The sequence below is a fragment of the Miscanthus floridulus genome, chromosome 11, assembly GCF_019320115.1.
Source record: "Miscanthus floridulus cultivar M001 chromosome 11, ASM1932011v1, whole genome shotgun sequence".
Lineage (NCBI taxonomy): Eukaryota > Viridiplantae > Streptophyta > Magnoliopsida > Poales > Poaceae > Miscanthus > Miscanthus floridulus.
The window spans coordinates 50,217,377-50,240,447 of NC_089590.1; the positions used below are offsets into that span (position 1 = coordinate 50,217,377).

At 47.6% G+C, this 23,071-nt stretch overlaps 3 protein-coding genes across 4 annotated transcripts; 1 reads left to right on the forward strand and 2 right to left on the reverse strand.

The window, feature by feature from the left end:
• Positions 1-4,526: 4,526 nt before the first annotated feature.
• On the reverse strand, positions 4,527-4,925 carry LOC136491928 (arabinogalactan protein 1-like). The gene has a single exon (XM_066488124.1). It carries the CDS (start codon positions 4,923-4,925, stop codon positions 4,527-4,529), a length of 399 nt encoding a protein of 132 aa, XP_066344221.1.
• A 4,658-nt stretch (positions 4,926-9,583) lies between these two features.
• Positions 9,584-11,956, forward strand: LOC136493072 (histone H3.3). The gene is made up of 5 exons (XM_066489111.1): positions 9,584-9,704; positions 10,888-10,988; positions 11,166-11,242; positions 11,338-11,428; positions 11,530-11,956. The coding sequence occupies exons 2-5, from the start codon at positions 10,917-10,919 to the stop codon at positions 11,698-11,700; spliced, it is 411 nt and encodes a 136-aa protein (XP_066345208.1). The 5' UTR covers positions 9,584-9,704; positions 10,888-10,916; the 3' UTR covers positions 11,701-11,956.
• A 3,276-nt stretch (positions 11,957-15,232) lies between these two features.
• Positions 15,233-17,649, reverse strand: LOC136493074 (uncharacterized). 2 transcript variants are annotated; one of them, XM_066489113.1, is made up of 3 exons: positions 17,409-17,649; positions 17,055-17,193; positions 15,234-16,859 (listed from the first exon to the last, which is right to left on the reverse strand). In XM_066489113.1, exons 1-3 carry the CDS (start codon positions 17,426-17,428, stop codon positions 15,423-15,425), a joined length of 1,596 nt encoding a protein of 531 aa, XP_066345210.1. In that variant the 5' UTR covers positions 17,429-17,649; the 3' UTR covers positions 15,234-15,422. The 2 variants fall into 2 exon arrangements, with proteins under 2 accessions (XP_066345209.1, XP_066345210.1); XM_066489112.1 differs by lacking the exon at positions 17,409-17,649 and having other exon boundaries at positions 15,233-16,859; positions 17,055-17,401.
• Between the last annotated feature and the right edge of the window lie 5,422 nt (positions 17,650-23,071).

Sequence of the window (23,071 nt, forward strand, 5' to 3'; positions counted from 1 at the left end):
ACATTTATGACTGCAAATCAATTTTGTAGTAAAATATATTTATAACTAATCTAATGATATTTATTTGATGTCATAAATATTGATAGTTTTTAATCTATAATTGGTCAAATTTAAGATACTAAAACATGACACTGTGCTAGAATTGCATCATTCTGGGACGGAGGGAGTACCACTTTTTTGTGATAACTTATTATCACAGTGAGATTCTTCGTACTTGCGACTCTAGGAATAACATCCATCTCTTGAGCACTTGTGACACTCGCCGGTGATTTCATTTTGGATTTGTTACTCTTGGGTTCTTGGAACCCTAGGCGGCTAGGTGTTGCCCGTTGAAGCACTCATCTCTTGCTTGTGAGGTGCTCCTAGAAGTTTGTATAACCCTCTTTGTTCGAGTGATATTCCCTGGATTGATCTTTGTGGTCGCTAGGGAAAGAGGAGAATTGAAAGAGACTCTAAAGACCTTTGTGGTCGCCTCAACAACAGGGATGTATGCACAACTTTGTGGTATGGCCGAAGTGCCAAATCTCGGATAAATCTTGTGTCCCCATGTGCTTGTGATCTTGTGATTGCAAATCTTGTATTATTTGTTGTGGTGGCCCGATCTATATTGCGTATAGGTATTGGAGCAAGCTATAGCGTGGAATCACTTCATATTATATCCCTATACGGTGGTAAAAACATATTTGTATTTTTGTATAAACTGAATTTTATAACCCTAGTTCGTTCACCTTTCACCTGGGTCATGTTTTGCCTATTCACCGTCTCCTCCAGGCATTGTGATCCTTTTAGTGACACCATCATCATTGGAGTGGTCAGGAACGTCTTCAGCTGATCGTGGGTGTAGGGTTGAGATGGCGGATTAGAGGAGGGGTGAATAGTCCTTTCTAAAATTAATCGCGTCGGCTAACCGAAACAAGTGCGGAATTAAAACTATCGGTCTAGCCAAAACTACACCCCTCTATCTATGTTCTCTAGCACCTTCCAAAGATACTAATTAAGCAACAAAGGTGTCGGGCTAGCTAGAGCTCACCTAACCAATTCTAGAAGCAAGGTCACACAAACCTATGCCACTAGTACTTTAAGCAACAAGGGAGCTCCTACACATGCTAGTAAGCAAAAACACAAAGCCAACTAAGCTCACTAGCAATGCTCAATAACAAGGCAACCAATGCCAAATTAGAGAGCGCAAATACTTAGCTACACAAACTAAACAAAGTGACTAACAAGGTTACACAAACCAAATTAACCACACAAGGGAGCTACTTCTATGCTACACAAGCAATAAGGTAACTAGTAAGCTACACAAGCTAACTAATTACAAAAGCAACTACACAAGCACAATGTATATGAAAGTAATTACAAGCTTGTGTAACGAGGATGCAAACCAATGGGAAGAACAAGGTTGACACGGTGATTTTCCTCCTGAGGTTCACGTGTTTGCCAACACACTAGTCCCCGTTGTGTCGACCGCTCACTTGGTGGTTCAGCGGCTAATTGGCATCACCCGCCAAGCCCGCACGTCGGGCACCGCAAGAACCTATCCCGAAAGTGAGGGTAGCTTCTCACAAAGCTCTTCTCCAGAGCACCGCACAAGCTTCTTGCGGGCTTCAACGGAGACCACCACCAAGCCGTCTAGGAGGTGGCAACCTCTAAGAGTAACAAGCACCACCGGCTTGTAACTCGATCATCTAGTGCCACTCGATACAACCTCACGATGCAATCGCACTAGAATCGCTCTCTCACGCAATCGAATGATCACTATCAAGCATATGTGAGATGGAGGGCTTCCAAGCACTACCACACAAGCCACCAAGGCTCTAGTGTGCTCAGCTCTGCCAAGCTTGCGGCCAAAGGTCGACCACCACTTCTATTTATAGCCCCACGGGCTAAACTAGCCGTTACCCCTTCACTAGGCAAAACTCGGGACGATCGGACCCTCCAGTCGTATCGACCGGATGTAGGACTTCAGCGTCCGGTCAACGGATGCTCGCCACGTGTCGCCTCCATTCAACCTCAGTCGCTTGATCTCAACGGTCAAGTGATGACCGGACGCAGCAACCCCAGCGTCCGGTCATTTCCAGTAAGGTACCAGTCGCGACCGGACGCGTCCGGTCAGTCATGATCGGACGCAACGTCAGCGTCCGGTCCTTCTCCAACTTTTTTGCCTGACCGGACGTCTCCAACTTCTCCAGCATCAGCCTACGTCACTATACGTCAGCCTGACCGGACGCACCCTACCAGCGTCTAGTCACTTCCAGCGCCAGCGTCCGGTCGAAGACCGACGCCTGCACGCTCTCTGCCACCACTGACCGGACATAGGACCCCAGCGTCCGGTCACTACGTGACCAGCATCCGGTCCACTCTGTGAGACCCTATCTTTTCTGTATAGGGCGTCGGTGGAGTTTCAAACCCTTCTTGCCTCTGTTTCATCGCCGAGTTGATCCACATCAACTCCAACTCCATCTCCTTTGCAAATGTGCCAACACCAACAAGTGTACACCTCCATGTGTATATGTGTTAGCATTTTCATAATCATTTTCCAAAGGATTAGCCACTCAACTTGCCACGCCACTCAATCCTAGCGATGATGCAAAGTTAGATCACTCGAGTAGCACTAGATGACTGATATGCAAATAAGTTTGCCTCTCTTGATAGTACGGCCATCTATCCTAAACCTAGTCATCAACTTCTCTACACACCAATGACCGGTGAAATAAAATGCCCTAGGTTATACCTTTGCCTTGCGCATTCCATTCCATCTCTTCTAATGTCAATGCAACATATGCACCAACATGATCAACAATGATATGATCCACTTCATATCATCATGTGATCATAATGGTTCATCGATCTTGACTTTACTTGCTTTTCACCGTTGCCTTCGTTCATCGGCGCCAAGTCTTGCTCAAGCTTCACCGCCATGCGGTCCATCGCTCCAAAGCCTCCGACTTGCCCTTCACGCTTGCAACCGGTCCATCAAGCCAAGTCTTGTCTTGATCTTCTCCGCCTTGATCACATGACTCAATGTCATGTCTCATGTGCAATGAGCTCCTTCATCATCACATGTGTGAGCTTTGCAACATCTCCAAGCCATTTTCACATTCATGGCATATGTTGCTCACACATATGTACCTGTGAACTAATCACTTGTGTATCTCACATAAACACAATTAGTCCACCTAGGTTGTCACTCAATTACCGAAACCACACAAGGACCTTTCAGTGGGCCTGCTCCAACTTCTTGGGCATCTTGTATGTGGGCATCCCCCACTCTCCTAGTCGGGAGGTGAAATGGCTGAGCACCGCCATGCATCCCGTGTGTTTTTGGGCTTCCTTTAGGTTGTTTATCAAACCCATCAACCCCATCTTCATGACTGCTGAAATTTTCTCTAGGTTGGCCTCGATGCCATACTCAAAGACGATGGATTTGAGTTGCTTTCCTGATGGGACCCAACAACATATTTTTTGGGGTTGACTTTGATGTTGAACCATCGTAGGTTCGTGAAAGTCTCCTCCAACTCAGCGACAAACTGTCCCGCCTTCTTAGACTTGACGATATCATAAACATACACCTCGATGTTGCATAATATCTGGTCATGGAAGCATTTCTTCTTACACCATTGGTAGGTGGCGTCCGTGTTCTTCAAAGCAAATGGCATCAGTACGTAACAAAATGAGTCGAAGGGAGTGATGAACGAGGTCGATCTAGTGGTAGCATGAATACACATTTAGGAAACAGAGGGTTTCGCACCCTATTGTCGATACCAGTTGATCAATTCAAAAGAGAATGGATCCTTGGGGCATATTGTTCACGATCCTATAGTTAACACATGTCATTTGAGCTAGATTTCTATGAGCCTAGGGCCTGTTCGCTTAAACTTATCAGTATTTTTCTCTCACAACAAAACAGCTTCAGCCGACTTATCAGCCGGCTTTAATACCAGTCGAACAGGCCCGTCGCGCCAAGGTCTTCTAAGAAAAATAGATATACCATCCTCTCCTTAAAAAAATTTGCTCACTAGCTTTTCTAATTTTCTCGAACTTAGTTTAGTCATATTTTTTTCATTTATAATTGGATTCTCGGTGAAAATAAAAATAAAAATCCCACTAAACGTTTTGAATATTTTTATTTTTTTTACCACTGTTTTAGAACTTTAAACTAGAACAATCAAGAATAAATAAATACCCATAATAAAGTGATTATAAGCTGAAACAAACATGACCTTTGCTGCTCGCACTACTCTCACAGGTCATAGAAAGCAACTGAAAATTGGAAACTAGGCTATGAATAATCCATGTCAAACAGAGTATAGTTATCCTAGCTAGGAACCAAAGCTAAGAGTTTATGCAAATACGTAGCATCTTAAGAGTAAGAATGGAGAAATGGATAAATTAAATCAATGATTATAATTACAACAGTTCATAGTTTCATACGAAGACGGAGAAGAAAAGGGAAAGAGAAAAACAAAAGCGGGAGCAAACGAAGTGGTCAAGAAGCAGAGGAGGGATCAGGACCACTGGATAATCTAGAAGGCGTAGACGGCCGCGGCGACGGCGACGGCGGCGAAGGCGAAGGCGAAGGCGGGGCGGAGGCCGGCGGCGGCGCCGGCCGGGGTCGCCGGGGGCTCGGCGGAGGGCGAGGGGGAGGACGCGTCTGGGCCGGGCACCGGAGGGGAGGCGGTGGGAGCCTCGGGCGCCGGCGCGGACGCGGACGGCGTGGGGGCCGGGGTGGCCGCGACCTTGGGGGCCGGTGCCGGGGCCGCCGTGGGCGGGGCGACCGGTGCCGGTGTCGGGGGCGGGATCGCCGGGGGAGGGGTCGCGGGGGGCTTGGGTGCCGCCGCGGGAGCGCCGCTGGGCGCCTGCGCCGTGGCGGCCACGGCGAGGAGGGCGAGCACGGAGAGCACGGCGAAGTGAGAAGCGGCCATTGTGGTGAAAGAGCTCAGCTCGGGTCTCTTGGCTCCCTTCTCGCCTGCCTTGTGCTTGTGCTGCGGTGAGAGCCCGTGAGAAACGACGGCGAGAGTGCGTGGGAGAGGACGTGCAGACTGCAGAGGCGTGGGGCTTATAAAGGTGGCAGCTTTTGCGCGAGCACCGAGCTGAGCGACGGAGCGAGCGGCCGTTGTGCTGGACAGCGCCGATGCAGCTGCCCTTGCCTGCCTGCATGATTGCCTCGCACGTCCCTTGCTTCCATTATTGAGACTTTGAGAGGCTTTCACGTTTGGAATTTTGCTTTGGTGAGAGTGTCTGATCAAATCATCAAACGTAAACTGTTGTTGGTAATACACTAAAGGATTAATGATGAGCTCTCTAACCACAGATTATATCCCTCCGCCGCTTCACGTCGTGCCATACTGACTGACATGCACGATCAGAAGAAACACAAGCCTCTGGAATGAGGGACCTCGGGGTTGTGGCCCCGCTTGTCAGCTAACCACCACCGGCACCACGTTGCTTTGCTTGTTGACACTTGGCAGGCGAAGGCAGGCAGCCTTGAAATGAGAAGTTGGAACTGCAATGCTGACTGAATGGATGTCTGAACCTTTAATGGTTTTTCTTTTCACCTGAAATCAAGCCAATCGGTTGGCACTGCATCGTATTCAGCACCGACTGATCGATCGATGACTCTGAACGCCAGCGTTCAGTTTCCATCACATGCAGATCACACGAATTCTCGAAGTGTGGCTGCTGACTTGATGCCGCAATGCCAATGCGTGGACGTTGGGCCTTACGTACCTTCAAGCATGCCCTGCCGCCGTCAAGAATTTCACGATTTCACGTTTCACCTGGTGACCGCTAATCAGGGATCAGGCAAAGGCCAATTGCCACGATTTCATGTTTCACCTGGTGCCGCCCGGCCACATGCCAGGGTGGACCCGTGTACGCGCGGCGCCGCTGGCGCATGTGCGTGAGTTGGACCCTAGGTGGGGTTCGTTCACGATAAGAGAATACTGCCATCTCAAAAGGTGCTTTAATACCTTGCCTGTCTGTCTATGCTGTCTGCAAAGATTGGAAAGAGAGGAGGAGACAGCTGGGGGAGTGGCCGAATGGGGAGGGGGGAAAATGATCAGATTCTCCTCCCTTTTCTGTCGTGTCAATGAAAGATCCGTTGGAAGAGAACCCAATTTCATTTGGGCATCAAAATGGAACAAGCTAGGCATGTAGTAAAAGTCGAAGATGTACTGGAGTATCTCTCTAAAAATACATAAAACATCACATATGGCTATATACTCCTATATAGAAGCACTACCCCTCAGTAAAAATCAATGATGCACTGGCGTCAGCTTATAGCTGATCCATACGTGTAGATGCATGGTTTGCTGTTCCTGATAATAGATGTTGAGGCTGAAAGCCTGAAAACCAACAACAGCTGATGCCATTCTGCCTAGCCACAGCTATCTGACTCAAGGGTCCCAACCAAGTGCTCGTACAAAGCTCCTAGAATGCTGAAGCGGTGGTTATTACTTTATCTGAGATAGACAAATGCTCAACGAATTTAAGTATTTTGTGAATAAATACATGGCACTTTGATGCTACTCTGCACAGAGATGAAAATGGTCACTTTTGCTCATCATATACTCCAATGGTAAAGTTAGTGTCCTTTAGGAGCTGAGTACTTTATTGTTTTTTAATATTTAAGCCGACTCAATGTTTTCTATAGCATCAGTTCTCAAGAATAATACAGCTATCCATGGATCTGCCTGACATTGTCTTCCCTGACAGCTTCCTTTTGGCTGTAGCCAAGATGTACTGAATGTCAGCAAAAGCATCTGATAACATAAGCAAAGGCATAAAGGATTAGTCCCAAGCTTAATAGCAGAGTGATCAAAGAAACATTGAACTTAATCTCAAAATCCAATTGTAATATTGTATATAGCTACCAATGTGAATACACTGCTCCAACATTGCCAGCCTTCCAGCAGGCACTACAAGCAGATTATTATTGCCAGATGGGGTGTTGTACTGTTGTACCAGACGGCATGCAAACACAAACCTATCCGTGCGATACAGAGAGTTGAGGCAAACACAAATACATCACCAGACCATGGCCGTCAAGTATGGTATGGGCAGTTGCACTGCACCTGATGAAAAACTACATCAATCATCAAAGGATACCTCACGCTCAACTAATCTTCAACCTTCTAGCACTGTCATTGAAAAATCAGAAATATATTCTTAGGGGAGGAAAGGAAATTAGACAACTTTGAAAAGGCAACCAATGGATGCTGATCCAATGGATGGGGTGAGGGGGCTTAAGCGCAAAAAAAAAAGACCAGCGGGTGAGGGGCTTAAGCGCAAAAAAATCCCACCTCTCACCAATCCATTAGATCAACATCTAGTGGTCCTGATTGATAGTTTTCAAGTTTACACAGGTTAGTTGGTTTGCACCTAATACGTTGCCCTTTGAAAAGGCATACGACAAGGTAAAATGAGATTTCTTACACCAAGAGTTATGGATGAAGGCTTTCTACCCAACAGTGTGCTTGGTTATATCTTTTTGTCAAAGGTGGTAACGTAGGGATTAAGGTTAATGATCAACTGAGATCCTATTTTAAGAATAGAAAGGGCCTTAAGCAAGATAACCCACTATCCCCTATCTTTATTTCTCAAACACACATGAGAGCTGCATATCTTTTATATTAAGAAAAAAGTATGAGAAATCCAAAAATAACAAAGATCAAGACACCTCAACACACAGCCACAACAAAGCTCACACACACTCACAAACAAGGGATGAACGACCAACGAACAAAACAATTGGGCAACACCAAGTATCCGTTCGGTCAACAAGGTGATGCCCCTGACATTCGCTGGACTCCATAACTTTGCTTCTTTGAAGACCATAAGTAGGATACCGTACACATTAGGCGAAGCACAATCAAAGACACACTAATTCAGTAATTCCAATGGGCCCAAAGCGACTAGGCTCTAAGAATTTAAAGAATTAAGACCCTACCTATCCTGACCATCGATAGTCTCAGTGGATCGGCACTACCACTTCAAAGGAAAGCTCAGTCAGCTGGGGAGCAAGTTTCTGTAGCCTAAATTTTTGTGTAAAGAAGACACAAGACCAATAGGTCATTGATGGTTTCCACTTCTTGATCACACAATAAACATTTGTGGTAATGCTGAAGATCCCCCCAAGCAAGACGATCTATAGTCCAACACTTATTGTGCATGACCAATATCCCCTATCTTGTTTAACATTGTGGTGGATATGTTGGGAATCATCCTAGCCAGGGGCAAAGAAGATGGTTAAGTGAGATGGTTAGTGTCACATCTGGTGGAGCATGGGTACCCATTTTACAACATGCAGATGGCACGGTATCATTATGGACCATGATTTTGAACAGGGAAAGAACATGAAGCTTCTTCTTTGTGCTTTTGAACAATTATCAGGTCTTAAGGTTAACTTCGACTAGAGCGAAATCTTCTGTTTTGACCAGGTAAAATCCTGTGGGGGCACAATACTCACTACCATCCCTGAGGAATAGTGAGTCTATGACGATGACTACTTTGAGCGCTTTGCCGACGCCTCGATCACTCATTGTTCCACGTCTTCTCCAAGGGCATGGCGAGCATGGAGGTTGTGGCCCTGAGGAACAAGGACCCACTGTTGCCATGCTCACGATGGTTGTTTGTGGGGCGTAATGGGAGGTGGTGCTCAAGGAGGGCCTTGGGCATCCACAGTGGTGGCTATGGGAAGAAGTAGAAGAAGATAAGGTTGAGAGGGGAAAGAGATTTGAACAATAGAATTTGTACCCAAGGTAAAAAAAGCAGACAATTTTTTCAACAAAAATATAAATCTGTTGATAGATAAATAGCAATTCTATAATGTAAAACGTTTTGGTTCGAAATTTTCACACATTTGTAATAGCTGTGGTTTGAGGCTCTCCGTTCTGAAAACGAGGTAGAAGCCAGTTTTTTTTTTTTTTTTGTTGAGAAACCGAATATTTTTCATTATTAAAAAAATAAATATTCTTACTGGAGATACTTTAGCGTAAGTATGGCCCATTGTCGTTCTGGCCTGAGGCACTTCTTCTGTTCGATCTGGCTGGTGAGAAGGAGACCATGCCACTTTGGGCTTTGATTCGTTTACTGGGCTTAGCGGGGGACCAAGTGTAACGGCAAGTGCAGTTGTGCATATGCTTAGCAGGCCGGCCCAGTACCTTCTCTGTCTCCTTGCTATACTCTGGGCCCCCGACCACACCCGCAACGGTTCTTCAATCACACGAAAAAAATGTGACCTTCCACTCATAAAAAAAAACGAAAAAATGTGACCTTTGCACCAAAAAAAACCGGAAAAATGTGACCCCACAGGTCAGCTGACAGACGAACATCGCCTTCAGCCTTCCTGTACGTACAAAAAAATACAAAAAAATCTCGGCCGTACACGGCATCCTCTTATTAGCGACCCCACTAATCCAAGATCCCCGTCCTCCAGGTCCCAACCAATAGGAGCGCGAGCTTTACCCTTTTTGATCCGTGTCACAGCTAAACGGCCATCATCTACCGTCCGATCGTGCGCAGCCAAGCACAAAAGCGCCCGATCCGCACCGTCCGTTTGAACCACCAGGATTGACTGCCCCATATATAAATCCCTACCCAACCGCCGCCTCTAATCGCCAGTTCTAATCTCAGGTTGGGGCAAAAAGCCTCGCGGGTCGCAAACAGCTCTCCGCTGATTTGGGAATTGGGAGGCGCTCGAGGTAATCATGCTTTTTCGATACCGTATTTCGAATTTTCGATTCCTGTAGTTGATGATTCGTTCGTGGTTCTTGCTAATTTCTCCCAGCGGCGCTCGCCGCGAATTCGAATATCTGTCGCGATTAGGGTTCCATGATTAGGGATTAGGGTTGGTTGTTCGGTGGGATTTTCGGTTCGCTCACGCTTAATCTCGTGTACATGTGGTTGCCTGTGCTTATTGGCTGCGGATTTTTGCGTTTGGAAAGTACTATCGTAATGTGCGGTTGCCAGTCGCATGATTTCGCCAGTATACATGATCAGCGTCTTAGGCATCAATCATTTACCGCGAGTATTCGATTTCATGAGCTATAGTAGTATTAATTTTCGAATAATTCGAGTACATGCTGTGTGATTTGTAAGTTGTAAATTTCCTCATTAGAAGAACTTATGCTACTGAGATATCGTAAGAACTGATGGTTATAGATGTGGTGTAGTTGATGCTTGTTATATCATGCCTTATCATTGGATTAAACAAACCTCGTTCTTTTATAGTTAGGCATCGGATTGTGAGAATGTCCTTGTGGGTCTCTTGAATGTCGTCTTTAACTATTGAGCAACAATAATTCTACTGGTGTTCTGTATGCTTAAACTAATGTACATGGTGTATTTATATGTGTTCGTGTATTGCTGCATAAAAGCAGCAATGTTGATGTTAATTGTTTTGTTCCTTATTAAAAAAAATGCCCAAACCTGCATAGAAACTGTTAATGTGACACAAATATATAAAATTTAGTATTGATATTTCACGTCTGGGGTGGTTCACATTATCATTTTATGGATGAATCAATTTGTTGAAAGACAGGATCATGATATTTTGTATCATTGGATTGTTATATTTGTGATAGGATGGGATAGTGATCTGGCTACATTATCTGTCTATTCATATTGTCTGTTCCTTATTCATAGTTGTTTATACTGTTTGTTGTGGGTCATCTCCCCAATGTTGTTCTTTTGGGTTAGGATAGGTTGAACTTTATCATTTAGAATTTATATTTTCCAAGAAAATTATTCTATAGCTCCATCGTGCAGTAGAACTAGTAGATTTGGTTTGACACCTCTGCATGGGTGACTTAGTTATGCAATTGATTTGTCAGGAGTATTCTAAGGATTTTGGCTAACCTTGTACTTATTACCTTATTTTTTCAGTTTTCAGGTAAACCATTGTTTGGTGACTCATGGCTCGTACTAAGCAAACTGCTCGCAAGTCCACTGGAGGGAAAGCTCCTAGGAAGCAACTTGCCACCAAGGTTTGTTGCTAGTAATCTGTTCTTATTCGTTTTTTTGTTACTATTTGTAGTTATGCTGTACATACTTCCACTTTTGTGTATAAAACTATAAACTGGTCATAAAAATGTGAATTGGACAGTAGGTCATCTTAGTTTTCTTTGTAAAACAATCATTAACTTAGTTTTGTTATTTGACAGGCTGCCCGTAAGTCTGCACCCACAACTGGAGGAGTAAAGAAGCCTCACCGTTACCGCCCTGGAACTGTTGCTCTTCGGTACGAGATAAATAATTCTCTCATTGTTTACTGTTCACACTTCAAATAAGTGTGCCCTATTGACAAAATCCTAATTGTTATCCCTGACTTTGCAGTGAAATTCGCAAGTATCAGAAGAGCACTGAGCTGCTCATAAGGAAGCTTCCATTCCAGAGGCTTGTCAGGGAGATTGCCCAGGATTTCAAGGTGAGATTTGTTTTCATACTGTCTCTTGTGCTCAGTCATGTAATCTTGCAATTCTGAAGTAAACATAGAAGCTTATTTGTCATCCTGTTGTATTTGTGCAGACTGATCTGCGCTTCCAGAGCCATGCCGTCCTTGCGCTGCAGGAGGCTGCGGAAGCATACCTGGTCGGTCTGTTCGAGGACACAAACCTGTGCGCCATCCACGCCAAGCGCGTGACCATCATGCCCAAGGACATTCAGCTGGCAAGGAGGATCCGTGGCGAGAGGGCTTAGTTTCCCTGTTACTGAGAGTGGCTCTGGTAGTATGGTGTGCATCTGTTCGATGCTTGCTTTTGTGGTGCTTAACATTTGTGGGTGTTTGAACTCTAATGTTCATTCGTAGTGGAGTGGTAGGAAGTGCTGCAATCTTACTATGTCTTTAGAATCTATAATTGTTGCCGATTAGTATTTGTCTAAGTGCTGGTTTCGCCCATCAACCTGATGGGTTATCTGAACCTCGAATTTATATGTTAAGTTGTGAACTTCGTTATATTGTGTCAGCAACTGTTTCATTGTATTGTGCTGAGGTTATTGTGTGTCTGCATGTTGTATGGTATCGATGTGCCGCTTCATCTTTCGGCGGCAGCAGTCATGAACATTTCTGCTTCCTTGCTTCAGGACAGTTTTCTGTCCAGCCCGTTACCGACAGGAGGCGGCAGGCCGGCAAACCGCTGAGTAACAGCGCGAGAAGGCTGCATTCGCCATTCGCCCATAAAAAAACAGAAGGAAGGCTGCATTTTCGTTTTAATAGACCCGAAAGTGGCGTCCTTTTGGCACGCGCCACGACCAAGGCATTTTACCCGTGCAGCCTTGACTGACCGGCCGCTCTTCCACTCTTCCATCCCGATTGTTTCAGACCAACCCACCATTCTCGCATCGCTAGTTGACGGTTTCCTCTCTTCCCATCGTTACTGAACTCCGGCCAATCCAAAAAACTTCAAGCTCATTGCGTGATTTAACTTTTAAATCCTTATGATATGATTATTATGTCTGACCTGTGAGCTTGACCCGTTTGTTGATTCGAGCATGAATCACACACACCTAGCCCTGCTAGTGGGTTGTAAACTTGTAATCCTGAGTTCCTGACTGTATTTGCACCAATTCATTTCTAATATGCAAAATTAATTAATCCATACTCGAGCATCACAGGCGCATCCAAACGCTAAAGGCTGCCGCGCTGTTAATGATGGCATGGCCGGGTGCTGTCAAGATGTTGTTTTACAAATATAAACAGGGTGTTGTTTTAGAAATATAAACAGAATGGTCAGGTCAAGTCTGACTAACCTGGCTGAACTCAGCGGCCTTCAGGCAGCTTTCGTAATACTACACACGAAAAAGATGTGATAAAAATCGTTCCGACTACGTTGATCAGCAGCCTGTTTAGTTCAGATTGGGTAGTTTTGTTGTGTGTTCGGTTGGTCACGCTCACGCACTGCTGACAGGCCAAATTCCCCGAGAGGTCGACAACGGCGTGCTCAGTTAAACTAAACAAACAAAATCGACGCCCTTCTTGTCTCATCAGCGTGTACCAACAACATTTACTCATAGAAGAGTTTAATTAACGCCTTTCAATTGCTTAACAACACCATGTCTACCAGCGATTTTCAAGAAACAAAGTAAAGGTGATCGATTCAGTACGATGCCAGGCAGCATCATATGATATCCGCAGATATTTTTTCCCCATCACTCATGATTCATGATGCCATTGCCTAGGAGAGCTTTTCATTTTCTTGTAGCAGTAACACTTTCACCAGGCGTCCAGAGACATGGACTGCTAACTGAAAGTACAAGACTCTTTAGGAACGGGCCTAGAATCACGTCTGATGCAGTGCAAGCTTTGTTTGTTTTTCTAAGCTTTTTCAGGGATTTTCTCAGATTCTGTCGAAGGGTCGGTGACACCAAGAGGATCCACGTCACAAATCCCAGTCGCTGATTGATCCATTTTGTTTGCGGAAGAATGGTCAGCCGTGCAACTTTGTTTACATACAGGCAGGACCGCAGGAGGCAGCAGTCGAAAGAAAACCGGCAAGGGCCATTGAGTAGACGCAGACGCCGAAAGGAGCTCATCTTTACTTCGTGCTGCAGCACTGTGGATGCACGAAGCTTAACTCACTCGTTTTACGTCAGGAGCCATGCGCCGTGATTTGCTCTGTCATTATTCAAGCAGAAGTGATCACCGGCGCCTTTTTGAAAGTGTGGAAATGATCAAAGATGCCTTTTTAGATGAAATTCTAAGAAAGCCTTGATACTAGATGATCTGCTTGCCTGATCTAATGAAGCATGGAGAAAGACTCAAAAGTCTGCTCTCTTTGTTCTGCCTTGTCAATGGTGATATTGATTGCCAGATGGGTTCTAAACAACCAAACAATCCACAGTGCTAGGAACAGGTTAGCCTCGTCCATTCTGTTTTGGACGCCTTTTACATCTATGTGCAAACAGCATTTACGTGGCATTTTTCAGTGGTAAGGTGATGGATAAGAAGACAGATTCTTTCGGAGCTATGGACATTGGCTGAACTTAAAAGGTTCCTTTCTGTACTGAAAGGATTGTTGGCGAGGCATCAAAGCAGGCCACTTCATATATAATCATAATACTAGATTAAAAAAACATATTGTGGGATCTCTTCTAGTTCAATGTTGAAAGGAGTATAACGTTACCACGTCAATAATTTTGCTTCTTTCTTGGCATTGGAATGAAAGCAACAACAGCTCACTAGGTAGGACTAAGAATGCGTATCGGCAGAGCCTACCCTACCCTGCTTATGTGCTCCTTTCTTGGCATTGCGTGCTAGGCAAACGAGAAAAACGCTGTGCAAGTTCATTTCCAAGCTATGTTATGTGAAGGTTCAGAGGATCGGAGCAGATGGCTAGGCGGAAGACTTATGGTTACAATGAAGGTTCAGAGCAAACGCCTTCACTGCATGATAGAGAACATGCCGTCCTAATTATCTGCACTGACAAATGGCCGCCTTAGCAACAGTTGACTTTTGCGTTGTGGTTCTAGAAGTTTAAATGTCAAAAAGGTTACGCCGAAACGTATCCAAAGTTTAAATGTCTCTGTTTTGGACCCCTTTTACATCTATGTATGTGCAAACAGCATTTACGTGGCATTCTTTCGGAGCTATGGATATCGGCTGAACTTAAAAGGTTGCTTTGTGTACTGAAAGGATTGTTGGCGAGGCATCAAAGCATGCCACTTTAGATAATCATATTACTAGATTAAAAAAACATATCGTGGGATCTCATCTAGTTCAATGTTGAAAGGAGTATAACTTCATCGCATCAATAAATCTGAAGGTAGGACTAGAATGCGTATTGGCAGAGCCGACCCTGCTATGTGCTCCTATCTTCTTGGCATTGCGTGCTAGGCAAACGAGAAAACCGCTGTGCAAATTCATTTCCAAGCACTGTTAGGCGAAAGACTTATGGTTACAATCGACCTGTTCGCTGGTTGGTTTTTGGACTGGTTTGGGCTGGCTGGTGATGGTTTGTTGTGAGAGAAAAACATTGTTGGCTGGCTGGTTTGGGCTGGCTGAAACCAACAAGCGAACAAGCCGAATGAAGGTTCAGAGCAAACGCCTTCACTGCATGATAGACAATATGCCGTCCTAATTAACATCTGCACTGACAAATGGCCGCCTTAGCAACAGTTGACTTCCCGTTATAGTTCTAGAAGTTTAAATGTCAAAAAGTTTACACTGAAAGGTATCCAAAGTTGCACCTTCTTCCAATCTTATCACATCACCTTCAGATAATCAGATTCGACCCCTTTTAATCATTGTGTCAGCCCTATGACTATAAACTGTTGAATTTTCAGCATGAAAATGCCAGGCTCTGGAAACAGTTGAAATTTCAACACAAGAAACATGCATATCTGATTCAACAACTTTTCATTTCTCGTGTATTCAGACGAACAGAACAGAAGTACAGAACTACAAGCAGTATATCGAAAAAAAATTAGAGTGTGTGTACTGGCGCTAAATTCGGCTTGTAGAAGCTTTTCCTCCTGAACAAATCACCGAACTTGCGGAATATCGGCCTCTTCTTCTTGTGCTTCATGGAATCCTCCATGTCAACGTAGTGGCTCTCGTCGACGTGATCGAACTCGTCGTCGAAGTCCTCCATCGCTGCGTCTGCTGCGGACTTGAGGTCGGCAATGTTGCTCAGCGACGCGAACACCCGGTCCTTGGGGTTCAGGTTCCTCATCCGCGCCGACTGCGAGAGGCCCGTCTTCAGCTTGCCCGGCTCGCCGATCGAGTATCCCCGGCGGCTCGGCGTGCGTGGCTTGTCTGCCATCCACCGCTGCGACGCCGACTGCGGCGTTCCGTTCTTGCTGCCAATACCATTTGGCAGGCGCTGGTCGAAGCCGTAGTCCGGCGCGGGGGCGGTCTTGGCGGACGCGGGCGTGCTGCACACCGTCGTCGTGGCGGCGAGGAGGCTGTTGAGCTCCTTGAGGCTGCCCTGCGCCGCGGCCTCGCTGACCTTGATGCTCTCGTACTCCTGGCGGAGGCTCTGCAGCGCGCTTTCTTTGTCGGCGACGGCGTCGTTGAGGCGCGCGTTCTCGGCCCTGGCGAGCTCGAGCGAGTCCTTGATGACGTTGGCCTCGGCGACGGCCTGCTTGAGGATGTCCCGCAGGCGCGCGTTCTCGTCGCGGATGACGCGCTGCGACTCGACCAGCTTGGTGTTCTCCTGGCGCGCCCGGTTGACGTCCTCCTCGGACGCGCGCACGCAGTCGAGGAAGACGCGCTCCTTGTCGCCCCACGCCGCCACGCACTCGTCGGCCTCGAGCCTGCACCGGTCGCGCTCGGCGGACACGGCGCGCAGCTCGGCCTCGGCGGCCTCCAGCTCGGCCTGCGCCTCGGCGAGCCAGGCCTTGACCTGCTTGGCCTCCATGGTGACGTCGGAGAGCGCGACGGATAGGTCGTCCAGCGCCTTGCGGCTCCTCTCCTCGCCCTGCATCGCCGCCCGGAGCTCGCCGCGCAGGACCCTGATCTCCTCGTCCGCGCCGCCGAACATGAGGTCCCTGACGCTCGTCCTCTGCTCCACGCCCATGCCGCCGGCGCGCCGCGCGGACGCGGCCTCGAGGCTCTTGTTCGCCTGCTGCAGCGTGGCGATCTCCAGCTTGGCCTCCTCGAGCGAGATCTTGGTCTGCTCCAGCTGCTTCGTCTGGTATATCAGCGACTCCAGCATCTTGCGCTCCGACTCCTTGGACTTGTCCACCTCCCGCTCCAGAAGCTGCACCTTCTCCGCGACGGCCCTGGCGCCGTCCTCGCCGTCCCGCCTCAGGTCCTCGAGCTCCCTCACGGCCCGCGCCTTCTCCTCCCGCTCCCTCCGGAGCTCCTCCTCCAGCTGCGCCACCCGCTGCTGCTGCATCGCGCCAACGCGGCGCCGCCTCTGCCGAACAGGAGACCACCAAGAGCCGCCGCCGCCGTTAGAAACAACAAGTTTAAATGTCCTGTCCTTAATATATACCGGCCGCGGCCAGCGCCCCTGATCGGTGATCACTCCATTCCAAAGCCGTCGGCTTCGTGCGTAACGTAGCGTGACTAGATGGCGACAAATTAAAAGGCAGGGCAGGGCAGTACGTACCTCCGGTGACGGGGACGCCTTGGAGCCGGCGGATGAGCGGCTGCGCTGGAGGCGAGGGGACGACGGCTTGCGGTCCCTGGAAACGGACGAGGCGGTGGCGGTGGCGGCACCCCTGAGCCCGGCCTCGAAGGAGCCGGATCTGCGAGGCGAATCCCAGCTCATGAAACCGTATCGCCGGGCTAAATAGTCAAACAATAAAAGAACACACAGACACAGGGAGGGAGTGGCAACGGAGAGATCCCCGACCCCGAGCCCAGCCGGGAAAGAAGGATCTATAGGCAGGGAGGGAGGAGGAGGGAAACAAGCCAGTCAGGACTCAGGGTCTCGGCTGCTGAAAGCTGAATTCTCACTCACCTCGGCCTGGCGGACAGCATCTCGAGCACGCGGCGGGCGGCGCGGACTCCGAGGCCGGGAAAAGAAATCCGTGTCAGAGGGGAACGGAATAGAAGAAGGCCTGGCGCAACATGGCGCAATTAATACCAGGCCACCGCCGAGGACGGACGGGGGTGATCGTGGAATCAGAGAACGAAACCGAACAGCGAAGTGAGGCCACGCCGTGGGAATGGAAACGGATATACTGAGAAAAATAAACGGAGCCGGCTTGGATTTGTTTACATGTAGCATTGTGCGCGTCGTCGCGGCAGGCGAGGGCCGCAAATGGCGGGTCGTGGACTTGTGGGTAGGAGGAGCGCGGGAGGAGGGTCCGTGCGTTCGGAGCCTGGTGCGGAGTGCGGACAGGGCTGGGGTCAACGGCGGTGGTTTTGGCTCGGTTGGCGCGGTGTTTTGCGCCCTATTCGTTTAAAGTCTACGAACAATATTTTTCTTTCACACTAAATCAGTCAACGGTACTTTCAGCTATGACTTATCACCCAAATAAACTCAAACGAACACGGCGTTGGCTGGTTTTCTTTGATCGGGCACGGGGACTGTGAGTGGCCGTTTGTTGTGTATGTGTGCCGGCGCGGACTGCGGACGGCCCCCCGTCGTATGCGTGGGTTGCCTGCCGGCTGCCGACCGGCGCGTGGAGGGCCGAGTTTTAAATGGGCGGGGGTGCGGTTGCTCGGACTGGGGACTGCTGAAAGAAAAATTCCGTGGAAGCTGCGGCCACGTGAGAGGCGGCCCGTTTCAGGAGCGGGGGGTGGATCGCGTCGCGGTGAACCGGTGACGAGCGGTCGGCGGCAGCCCGAACCCGAGTGCCCGACCCGGCTGCTGATCGTTGATCGTTGATCGTTGAACGGGGTAGGCAGGTCCAAGTTTTCTCAGCTCATCGTTCCTACACGGATCTTTCCCTTATTTTTTCGGTTGAAAGTCCGGTGAATGAGTGAATGGGTCAATCAGATGATCACGGAGTTTCACAAATCTTTTTTCAGAATTGCAAAAATTAATTGCAGTAGACCATAACAATACCTTGAGTATATACGAGCAAACGAACAAACTTTTAGTATTCAGGCGCAGCTGTCAACACTGCTGATGAGCTGAGCTCATGATGGGTGCCGAGATACTCGTAGGAGGCACCAACGTGTTGATGGCCTCGTTATTGCAAAAGAATGAAATATCCAAGCAAATCAAATTGATCTGACATGACGTAACGATCCGCAATTATAGGTGGAAAATCTCAAGTGCCGGCTCGATTTTGGCAGCCTATGTTTATTTTCCTGTATTTTTCATTCACGAGCACTGCCATTTCCGCATTTATTTTGGGCTTGGTCTTGCATCTCTCTCCCATGTCGACGAGGAGTGAAGTGCGTTTTAGACATGTGCTTATGCACAAACACAAAAGCTTATCACAAGTTCACTACCTAGCACTCAATAGTCTTAGGACAGCTCCAACAGTACAATCTAGTACTCAATATTCTTAGGGCAGCTTCAATAGTGATATTTCAACTAACTCATAGGAATGCACCTTAACATTTTGCTTATGCGAAGAAGAGGAACAACAGAGCAATTTTTCATTCCCCCGATCAGGCTCAAACGAACTACGAGACTGTTATTGGGACCATGCATGGTGATATACGTATACGGGTGAGGAAAAAGAAAGGGTTAATTGGATTCATACCATTATAATTTTCGATGTTTAGATAAACGTCATTATTGTTCGTCTATTTTGAAGCATGACATTATAATTCTTCGTTTCCCAAAAAAAAAACCACTAAATATGTATGGACACAGCTTGGGCCAGCTGCAGCGTATACGAAGACGTATACTTCATCACCCCTGTCGCTGGCACGCGGGTTCCACATGCCATCTTCTTCTTCCTCCTCTCCTCCTCTCTCTCTCTCCATCCCGACGCGGCCACGTCCACGGCGAGCAGCAGCAGCAGCATGTCGGCAGCCCGCGAGCAGCAACCCATCTCCTCCCGCTCCTGTCGCGACCAAGCTCGCCTGCCGCGAGGACCAGGCCCCCTCCTTTCCTTCCGCGTCCCCCGCTCTACCCTCACAGCAGTCGTAGCGCCATCCGCACACCTCAGGCGCGCCAATCACAGCCGCCATGGCGGCATGCCTCTGAGCTCGCGACCGGCTCCTCTTCTCTCCCTCTCTGCCCTGTATAAGCTGGGCCTCGGCACCGCGAGCACACGCCTCCACCACTCCACCACTACCCGAGCCCTTCCCCACTCTCCAGCACCCATTTTCGCCGGCACAGCAGCCATTGCCGAGCTCGGTTTGAGCTCGCTGTTCTCAGCGCTCCGACCGCCTCCGACCTCATTTCCTCCTCCGTCGAGTTCGCAGAGGCACTACGAGTCCGTGAAACCGCTCCTTCGCATCAACCCACGCCAGCAACACCTTCGCCGCGAGCTCGCCGGAGTTGCCGTCCGCCTCGCCTCGGCTCCCTCCCTCTCCGGTCAGCATTCGACGACAAGAAGCCCACCATCGGCGTCGTGGTGAGCTCCTTCTCCGTTTGCATCTCTCCCCAGCGTATCCCGTGGCCCCTAGCTCAACTCTGAGCCGACGCGCGGCGAGCAAGCCATGTTCAGAGTGTGCAAGGGAGAGAACAGAGAGGAAGACAGCCCGCAAGTAGCAGCAGCAGCACGCCGCGGGCGAGCAGCGGCACGTCGGCCAAGCCGCGAGCTCCGCGCCGGCCGCGTCCTCGGCGTGCTGCTCGGGAGGCGAGCTCCTCACCGGCCGCGTCCTGCTGCTCGGCTGTGGCGCTCCCGTCGCCGGCTGCTCGCCCATGGCGCGCGGGGTCACGACAGCGGCTCGTCGGCTTGCCCGCAAGCCCACAACCGCCGCATCCGGCAGCACCCGCCGTGGCCGCGTCGGGATGGAGAGAGAGAGCCGGAGAGAGATGAGGAGAGGAAGAAGATGACATGTGGGGCCCGCGTGTCAGTGACAGGGGAGATGAAGTATACGTCTTCGTATACGTCTGCAGCTGGCCTCAGGCTGTGTCCATACGTATTCAGTGGCATTTTTGTGGGAAACAAAGAATTGTAATGGCATGCTTCAAAATAGGCGAATAGTAATGGTGTTTTTTCAAACATCGAAAATTATAATGGCATGAATCCAATTAACCCAAAAAGAAATGATATGGAACCCATGTCAAGATCCTTATAATTAGATTATTGAAAAGCTTTGTATTATTTACTATCTTTAAATTGATGTAGCAAAATATGAGTTAGTTTTCTAGTTCAATTCTTAGAGAATAGAGATGCCCTCACAATGGAGGAACTTAATCAACCTGGGATCCAAAATTGTTACCTATTTAAGACCTAATGTAACTATTCCCACTGCTTCATGCAATGGGCGTTTCATTTTTTTTAGAAACGGGAATATGAACTAATATTCCAGCCTCTATACCGATTGATACATAGCTGTCCAAAAGCACACCCAACAGTACGTCCAATATACAAAAGAAAAGGAAAAGCACAAGGTTCGCCAAACTTAGACGCCTAAGCTTAGGTACAGGGAAGTCTTCCAGTGAAATTCTAGCCATGAGAAGCAAAAACATCCATAACGGTCGACTTAAGCACACGACAATGGGCGTTTCATAGTGGTAGTAAAACAATTATGCTTTAATGATGTCGTGTTGACTTAAGAAACTAAAATGATACCTATGTGATTTTTCAGACAAAGCTAAGCGTTGTTTCTGTCTCATTAATGAAGTAAATGATTCTATTGTTGTTAAGTCATCATCACATGGCTTGTGGTGAGCAAAACATAGTTAAGTCAGGCCATGTGTCAGCAACACATCGGACATGTTTAGTATGTTTAACTCTGTGCCGGATCTAGAAGTGCCACACAAGAAGACTATTACAAAGCCAACTTTAGTTAAACTCACTGCAATCCTTAGTTCCTCTAGGAAAACCAACTAGGGGTACAATGATGGCATGATGAACCAAAGAATGGCTTTCACTTATAACAAAACTGACCCAACCCCTATGCGTTGTTGCTTCTTTTGCTTTTTATTATTCTCTTTGGAGCTATGAGTATTTTTGAATTTTTTTCACGTGTTTAGTGTTTTTTCTTAGTTACTTATGTCCAATCGTAGAAGGGCAGGCCTGGTGCAGTGGTGAGAGCTGTCTCACTGAGTCACCAGGTCATGGGTTCGAAGCAACCTCTCCGTAGATTTTGCGGGGAAAGGCTTGTCTCGGTTTATCCCTTCCCCAGACCCCACTCATGTGGGAGCCTCCGGCACTGGGTCTGCCCTTTTTACTTATGTGCAATCGTCTATACTCTTTTTGAAGACTAAGAATCCTTAGTTCCGCTTTAGGGCATGTGTCAGAGATATGGGCCAGAGGTACCTGCACCGCCTATATATATGACTACCACCGAGCTATCGGCCTAGCAGCCGTCAAGGAGGAGGCCCGCAAGGGTTGACGCGATCAACCAACGTGGAGATCAAGGCAAGCCAAGGCGGACGTATCTGGACGATAGCGAGGATCAATCTGTGCTAATAAACTAGAAAATAATCTGTTAGCCCGATCGCCCTCTCCGTAACCCTACCTCTCCAGCCTATATAAAGGAGGGTAGGAACCTCGGGCTCGGGATCCAATCTTCCACCTTTTCCATCTACCTCGTAGCTAGGAGCAACAGCCCCTGTAATTGAGCATACGAACACAAGAGCAGCCGTACCACTGGAGTAGGGATTAGTGTGCACCACTCCCCGAACCAATATAAATCTCTGTGTCTCGTGTGCTACTATCCGATTTCGTCTACGCGATCACGTTGCTGGATATTGCTGGAGCAAAATAATCCGACAGCATGGGTCACACAAGCCCTAATATGTTTGCGACAAATCTTTGACTAAGGTAGGTAGGGCGTTTGGATGTGACAAAGAACTATGCTTCTCTTCATAATCACTAGAAACCTCATCAAGCGGTTAAAGACACTATTGATTTTAGGTAAAAACACTTATAGTGATTCTCCCTTTTTGTAGAGATCAAAATCAAATCTAGGGTAGCTTTCCTACCTTCCCTCTAATCTAGAAATATTTTCTATTGATTTTCTTTAAGTGAAACCAATTAAATTGATTGCTTTTGAATTGTTCTTCACCCACAAAAATACCATTTTTTTTTTGTAAGACTCATCTATATTTATGATTTTTCATGTAAAACAATGATTTCCGCCAAAGAATGAGAATCCAGGGATCTAGCCAAACGATTTGAGAAAGCGATTATGATTCACCGGAAGAAACATTTCTAGCTAGGAAGAAACTAAATTCGAAAAGTTTAACCTGAATCTCTACCAAACACACATACACTTAATTCTTGTGGCAAAAAAAAAAAAAGGATATAAGACTAGATAAGAAAACATAGTCTATGCTTTATTATGGATCAGGATGTCAGGTGGCTAAGAAGTCAGAGAAAGAGCTGTGTCAAGTATCCCATACTCCGTGTACTATTAAAATTATGGCTACCTAATCTTAAACTCCTTTTGGATCCGGGGCTAATCACTACCCAGCTAAAAATTAGCCCAAATTTCTCTAGCCCACCCTAACAGAAAGCTAATTAATGGGCTATTTTTTAGCCTAGCCTCAAACTAGTGACTAGCCAAGAAACCCCAGCTATTTTGAGCTAAAACTAG

What these genes read in the sequence shown, in the direction of transcription:
- LOC136493072 (XM_066489111.1), top strand. Translation starts at nt 10,917, where the DNA reads ATGGCTCGTACTAAGCAAACTGCTCGCAAGTCCACTGGAGGGAAAGCT. An exon ending in CCTGGAACTGTTGCTCTTCG is followed by an intron (nt 11,243 to 11,337) that starts GTACGAGATAAA and finishes CTGACTTTGCAG; the next exon opens with TGAAATTCGCAAGTATCAGA. An exon ending in AGATTGCCCAGGATTTCAAG is followed by an intron (nt 11,429 to 11,529) that starts GTGAGATTTGTT and finishes GTATTTGTGCAG; the next exon opens with ACTGATCTGCGCTTCCAGAG.
- LOC136491928 (XM_066488124.1), bottom strand. Translation starts at nt 4,925, where the DNA reads ATGGCCGCTTCTCACTTCGCCGTGCTCTCCGTGCTCGCCCTCCTCGCC.
- LOC136493074 (XM_066489112.1), bottom strand. Translation starts at nt 17,216, where the DNA reads ATGAGCTGGGATTCGCCTCGCAGATCCGGCTCCTTCGAGGCCGGGCTC. An exon ending in AGGCGTCCCCGTCACCGGAG is followed by an intron (nt 16,860 to 17,054) that starts GTACGTACTGCC and finishes CCTGTTCGGCAG; the next exon opens with AGGCGGCGCCGCGTTGGCGC.